This window comes from Echinops telfairi, unplaced genomic scaffold, assembly GCF_000313985.2.
Source record: "Echinops telfairi isolate 266 unplaced genomic scaffold, ASM31398v2 ScPeMD7_7475;HRSCAF=8513, whole genome shotgun sequence".
Lineage (NCBI taxonomy): Eukaryota > Metazoa > Chordata > Mammalia > Afrosoricida > Tenrecidae > Echinops > Echinops telfairi.
The window spans coordinates 926,648-934,090 of record NW_022111379.1 but is presented as its reverse complement, the minus strand read 5'-3'; the positions used below and the strand labels follow the sequence as shown (position 1 = coordinate 934,090).

The following is a 7,443-nucleotide window of genomic DNA, read 5'->3' as shown; positions in this document are numbered from 1 at the left end:
TGTGGGGAAGGTGATCACACAATGATGGTTTTTGTTTTTTGGTGTCTGCTACCTGATCCCTTCAACACCTCGTGTTCACTTGGGCTTTATTAAGTAATACTAATGGTTAAAGATTGTATATTACTTTACAGCTTCAGGGTTCTTTCACATACATTACTTTTTTCTTTACAACTCTGAGGATAATAAAGTTGAGATAGATAAAGTAGCTAGTTACAGGTGTTACAGACAATACAGAGGAAGCTACAGTAACTGTCTAGGCTTTCTGGTTCTGCTATCCACATTCTTCCCAGTGCTTTATATTTTGGTATACTACAAGAACTTAAAAAAAATAAATTTTCTAAGATAACTAATTAATTAGTTTCTTATATTTATAAAGATCTTAAAGCAATCAACCATCTCCTGTGTAACCATGAATATCAAGAATTTGTCATTACCATCCTAATTCTCAGCCAACATTCAAGTTTTGTCGTTTACTTTAATAATGTTATTTCTTTCCAAATAAGGTGCTATATTTAGTTTCACTTCTCTTTGGGCTTTCCCCCTAATACAATTCCTCAAGATTTTTTTCCCTTCTTTTTCTTGACCTTTGACACTTTTTGCATTTCCTTACAGTGCAGCAGAGACCAAGAGATGATGGACTAATGGACTTATCAATGAATGACTATGATTTTAATTCCGGAAAGAGATTACATATGATAGATTTGGAAATCCAAGAGGCATTTTTGTGTTTTATGGCCTCTATTTTAAAAGGTTATAGATCATACTTAAGGCCAATAACACAAGCCCCATCTGAGACAGCCACAGATGCAACCTCTCTTTTTGCCCTACAAGGTACGTGATTGCACGGTTTCTTGTTGCTGTGCTTCATCTCTTGATGAATCAATTACACTCTGGGTTAATAGTATTTATTAAAATGCATACCTATATTAGGGATATTGTGAATTCCAGTTTCATTGGTAATCCATTCTCATGGGATTTTTTTTTCTCAGACATGTTGATTATCTCTATGTTCATAAAATATACCAAAGAAACGAAATATTTGAAATGTGAAGACTATGTACCCCTTCATCTGATATGTGCTGACAGAATAATGTGTGCAGTTCGGCTTCTAGGGCAGCAAGTCAGTGGTGGGGATGTGGAGGAGCCTCTGGAATGGTCACCTCCAGTCTTGAGCAGCCTCATGGTTTTACTTCAACTTTACAGTGTTATTGCCTTCAGAGCCATGAAGTTAAAAAATATTGGGAAGCCTTAGAGTGTGATTAGTATCATCAGAAGAATTTATTCTCTTGTAATACTTAACATTTGAAAGAGAAATTCAAAAAAAAAAAAGAAAGAGAAATTCATTTAATAAGCAGTTATTGAGTACCTCCAAATGCTATGCATTGGATATATAGTGGTATGCAAAAGAGATGTAATCATTTCCGTCATGGAACTTACAGATAATAAACAATTAGAAAACAAAGGGATCACAGAAGGCTTTTGTGAGGAAGTAATGTGTGAGCCATGATCGAGAGGGTGAATAGAAGTCAGTCAGGCAGAGGGGAACAACAGGAATGTTCGGGGCAGAGAGAATAGTGTATGAAAAGCCCCTGAGACTAGAGAGCTTGAGTTAATGGGTGTAGTGTCACTTGAACATAATGATCAAGTTGTAGGGGGAATGCAGGAAATAGCCCTTATGCTATTTTCAATAAATAAGACACAAATAAGGAATATTAGAGAGAATGTGTGTTAGTCCGGGTAGACTAGAGAAACAAATTCATAGACACACTCATATGTATATAAGGAAGAGGTTTATATACAAGAGCAATTGAATATTGAAAAAGCATCCCAGCCCAGTCCAGTCCAAACCCATAAGTCCAATGTTAGCCCAAATGTCTGACACCAATCTATAAAGTCCTCTTCAAACTCACGAAACACATGCAATGATGCAGGATGAGTGGGTAGAAAGTCTTTGGATCAAGTGTCGTTGTAAGCATCTCAACACGGGTCTCTTCATGCCTTCTCCAGCTTCAGAGGTCTGGTTGCATCCGGGTAGGTTCATGTGGCTTTTCCAGCACAGGTCACTAGAGTAGTTCCATGTGTCTTGTCAGCTGCAATGTCTCCGAAGGAGTGAGCAGAGAGAGAGAGAGAGTGTGTCTCCCGTCTCCAAGAAGGAAATCCAGGAATTCCCAGAATCCTTAGCTGAAGGCCATGCCCACAGAGGCCTCATTGGCTGTGTTCTGATTGACAGCCTAGACTCCACCCCTACACTCTTAATCCTCAAATTGACACCAAATTCTGTAACTACCCCAGAATGTTTTGCTACTTTGATTATATATGCAAGGAGAGAGGCAGAACAAATGCAGTTACACATGGCACAACATTGGGATGGGAGTGGGAAGCAATTTTTTAAATGCTTTCAAGTGTAATATTTTCTGTATAATCTTCGAGGTTACTACTGGGCAATGGAGACAATTCTGGAAGAGGATTTGAAATCTGGGCTCCAGTTCCTTCCTAGGGTTATTTTTTTTAGGTTGTTTCCCTCTCAGGGATTTGTGTTTGTTTTTCTGCAGTGACAGGGCTATGGAAAGTTTAGGTGGCATGGTTGGTCACGTTCCTTCTAGCTCAAGAATTCGGACTCTGTGTGATAGCATTTATTCTGACAATATATACTTATGTTACTATATTACAGCTTTCTTAAGAAGCCGAGATCGGTCACATCAAAAATTCTATAACCTGATGACCAAAACACAAATGTTTATTCGTTTCATTGAAGAATGTTCTTTTGTTAGTGATAAAGATGCAAGCTTGGCATTTTTTGATGATTGTGTAGATAAAGTAAGTAAAAGTATGTCTCTAATTCCCTACCTTATTTTGTGTTACTGCAATAAATGTTGTAAGTTATAGTTTCCATTATAACTTTTACCAGCTTTAATGCAAATCTAAATTAATTTAATTTTACTATTGACCTCTTGTCATGAAAGTTTTGGTGGCCTGCTATAAATGATAGAGCACAAGCTCTTATGCCTGGTAGAATCATGAGCTTTAGCCATCAAACTCCAACCTTCACTTGTCCACTTATAGGCAGATCGCTGGCTTTTCTCCACATTTATGAACTTCCAACTAGAGCATCCATATTATTCTCCTCTTCTTTTTGTTTGAGGTAGATAGTATTCTCCTGAAAGTAAGTGTAAAGCAAAAGAGATATTTTACCTGAATATTTCTATTACTTGTGAGTAAGTTGTAGCATAAAATAATTATATTATTTTAAATTCGCACATTAAGCACCCTCCTTCCCTTCTATCTTAATCACATTATGTAGATCAGAGCAAGTTAGATATCCATGCTGAAGAGGGAGGAGATTGAGGAATGGCGGCCCAGAGAGGGGAATCAAAACGTAAGTGGATGAGTAAAGAGGAGCAGCCCAAAGTGTGAGGTGTCAGAGACCAACCCAGGTGAGGAAAGGACCAATCGAGAGGGTTAGCCTATCTTGAGGAATCAGAGGACAAGCAGGATAAAAAGACTTGACAGCCAAAGACAGTGCATGATACGCAGCTGGGAAGATCCTTTTATACAACATTATTAGGATAATAAACAGAACTTGAATGTGGTCTGAAGATTAGATAGTAGATTAGATGATGCTCATGAGCAAGCCAACTTGAAATGAGTTTTGTTTTCAGGTTTTTCTCCTTGTTTATAGGGGTCTATCCACATCCCAGCTAAAACAGTTAGCAACTTCTGTCATTCAAATAGAAGTGGACTTAACTTTGTATTTCTTTTTTTTTTAAATCATTTTATTGGGGCTAATACAATTCATCCTGACTCACTATTTTGTTCATTAATCACCTGTCCTAATGCCTGGGAGTAACAAGCGCCAAGCTGCATGGAGATAGTAATGCTGGCTGTAATATTAAGGTTTTGTATCAACTTGGCTGGGCCATTATTTTCAGTAGTTCGGCATTTATGTGTTGTGATGGGATTAGGCAGTCGTGTAATGATTTAATTTGACACTTGTGTAATAATGCAGTAGTCATCCTCAATTTTGTGTTCTGATGTTGTTATACTCTGTTTTTACACAATACCAACCTTTGTGTAACGACTTGCCCTTTTGAACCTAATCATGTCTGTACGTAAAAAGTGTTCTCACTACATTGAGAACTGTATTCTGGTGGTACAGCAAGTTATACCATGATCTGCTAGCCAAGGCTAGCTCTGCAAACCCCCTAGCTGTGCTGCAGGAAAAAGATAAGACTGTCTGTTCCCATAAAGATTTACAGTCTTGAAACGCTACTCTGTGCTATTGTGAGTTAGAATCAACTCGGTGGCAATGAGTGAATTACAACTTTGTATGTAATTACGTACCACAGTTTAAGTTTGCTCACCACAGAAAATTAATGTTTGCTTTTAATCTAAAATTTTTTCTGAATATCAATAGCACTTTGAAAATAACTTTTACATGACAGTTATCCTTGGTGGAATGGTTGTTATTTTAATTGAGCAAATCTTACCTCTGGCAGTTTAACTGTGAAAAATAATATTAGTTATGGGTAGCTATCTGAGACGATCCATGAGTAAAATTAAGCAAAAAGTAAGCACATTCTTCTTTTTATTTTCCTTAATAAATTTTATTTTGTTGTTATTGTGAATATATACACCAAAACATGCACAAATTCAACAGTTTCCACATGTACAATTCAGGGACATTGATTACATTTTTCGAGCTGTGCAACAATTCTCACCATCTTTTTCTAAGTTGTCCCTCCCTTATCAGCATAGACCAGGTGCCCCGAAGGTTTTCATCTTTTGTGTTGCTGTTGTCAGTAGGTTCCCATATGAGTAATTCCTGAAAGAGCATAATGCTCAGGGCAGGCTTTTTTCTACTACCGTTAAACTAAACTACTATTCAGTTAGGATGACTTCAAGGATCTATTTGGTTTTAAGATTTAAAGATTGCAGGGCAGTCATTTCAGAGGTGCACCTACACCCTGCATTTCTCCAGAAAGTCAAGGGTCCATGAGAGTTTGAAATTCTATTGTACATTTTCCTGCACACACTCTTCTTTTCATCTTACTATATATAAATAGAAACATTGACAGACTTTAAAAAGCTGGAGTGGGCAATGCTGAATAAGAAAAACAATATGTTAGACTTATTTGAGCTTCACTTATTGCTAATTTAAGAACCATGTGTTTTTGTCATTCCTGTGATTATATTTTAAATCCTTACCATCTGTTCCGGTTAAGTTGGTGCTTAACCAAGGGCAGTTTTGTGTAACAAATATTCTGGTAAATTTTTCTTGGTCTACCAAGCATCCTTTGCAGTGTTCGCTGAGCGTATTACTGTCTTGTGAGAAAATAGGAAGATGACTTTAATGTTATCCTGCTGTGGATGTTAGATTGCTTTTCCTCCCAACGGAGACAGCTGTCACTGTGCTTTCCAAAGGACAGAAGTGTCCAGCAGGTAAATGTAGGGCTCGTTGAAGGACTATTTTCCTAATGTTGAAATGAGATTTTATTGACGTACAGTACAAGTGAAGAGAAATACCTTTTACCAAGGTACTGAATTTCAGTTCAACTTTTAATATAAATAGACGTTGTAATACTGAGAATTAAAGCAATTAACTGGGAACCCAGGCTTTTTCTAAGAGAACTAACAATCTGGAGAGTGGGAAACATCTGGAGAGAAAGAAACTGTTAAAAAAAGAGAGAAACGGGAGAAGCTGTTAAAAACATATACATACAACTTAAAAAGCATCAGATTCCTTAGAATGTTCCGTCACGGAGTGAGAAAGAGAGGTAGTATCACTTCCAGCGTTCTTTCCTGCTAACTTGGATAAATGTTCTAACCTTTTTACTCGGGTCCGTTTCTTGTAGTTATCGTTGCTCTCCTTAATTATATTAACCTATTTCATCTGCATAAAATTATTTGTGAAACATCCCTGTATTCTTGGGCTGCCCACCCACATGCTATAGAGGTAGATGTGATTTGGAGTTACGATTGGCATGTTCCTAATGTTATTATTTTTTAAATACCTTTCAGTTTGCTAATAATGGCATAGATATTCTCAGTTTTTATTGAAAGTTAAATTTTTTAGAACTTTTATTAAATTCCTAAGTAAAAAGAAGTTTGGAAAATAAAAGGAATGAAAAGTGCCATAAGCCCAATGTATCAAAATCCTTTTTTACATTTACTTCCAATGTTTATTTACATAGTTGTAATATAGCATCCTACTTTTTTACATAACTAAAAATTATAAACACTTTTAAGATTACTGACCAATCTTCTAAAAGTAAGATTTCATTTTTACCATAGTAAAACATGACCATCTTTTTCAAGGTGTATATCCCATTCCTCTCACATGTATTTTTGCTCCCCAAAGATCCCTCTCTTTCAGCTAAATCTGCAGTCAGTTACCTTAAGATTTCTAGATAGCATGATTGTTACTAAATATCATTGTATATGTCATCTATTTCCAATGTGTAATAATATAAATCACTGTCATAAAGTTGACCCAACCAAAAGTGACCATATAGGACAAAATAAAACTACTCCTTTGGATTTCTGAGACTATAAATCTTTATGGAAGTAGACAGACTTGCAAAGTGGCTGGTGGACTTGAACTGCCAGGCTTGTGGTTATCAGCCTGATGATGATTCCATAGTGCTAACAGGGCTCGTTGTTAAAAGTTTTGGTCAAATGATTGTTCAGTGTTAATATTATTATCACTCCTGAGCCTTTTAATATATTGTGAATAAACATTATTTCATGTGTGGAGTTTTGTTTTCCCTGAAGTTAATAATTGTTATATTTTTATTTATGCCTATTGTGCATTTTAAAATTCACTCTACAGAAAATAAATTTCTCAATTTTATTTCTCAGTTTCTCCTCTTGCTTCAGGCTTGTGTCTTGGTGTTAGCCTGTAGTTTTCCTTCACCGTCTTGGGAATTATATTGACCTGTCTCCTGAGTTGTATCCCCTTTCTGGCTTCAGTAATTTATTTCTTGTTTTACTTCCTTGTTATAGCATAGCCCATTTTCCAGTAGCTTAGTGAGAAAAAGGCTATGTAAGGATATGCATTTTGATACCCTGCCTAAAATGTCTTTACTCTTTTTTATACTGATTTCTATTTTGGTTAAGTATAAAATTTTGAAGTCAGTCAGACCTTGTCTTACCACCCTCCTAATCCCCCACTGTTGCTAAGTTCAATACTATCCTGATTTCTGATCTTTTATGCTGATCTTTCCCCCCTCTCCCCTCCCCCAACTTTATAGACTTTTAAAATCATTTTATTAGGGGCACATACAACTCATCACAATCCAGGCATACATCAGTTGTGTAAAGCACATTTGTGCATTCATTGCCCTCATCATTCTCAAAACATTTGCTCTCCATGTAAGCCCCTGCCATCAGCAACTCATTTTTCCCACTCCCCCCTCCCTCATGAACCCTTGATAATTTATAAAT

The 7,443-nt window shown here is 36.5% G+C and overlaps 1 protein-coding gene across 6 annotated transcripts in view; it reads left to right on the top strand.

Annotated features, from left to right (window-relative positions):
• DENND4A (DENN domain containing 4A) overlaps window positions 1–7,443 on the top strand; it is a 112,969-nt gene that overhangs the window by 51,504 nt on the left and 54,022 nt on the right. For all 6 annotated transcript variants that reach the window (XM_004711932.4, XM_045285851.1, XM_004711931.4 and 3 more), the window contains exons 12-13: window positions 613–831; window positions 2,672–2,817. In XM_004711932.4, coding sequence (XP_004711989.1) covers window positions 613–831; window positions 2,672–2,817 — 365 coding nt within the window. The remainder of the gene's footprint in view (window positions 1–612; window positions 832–2,671; window positions 2,818–7,443) is intronic.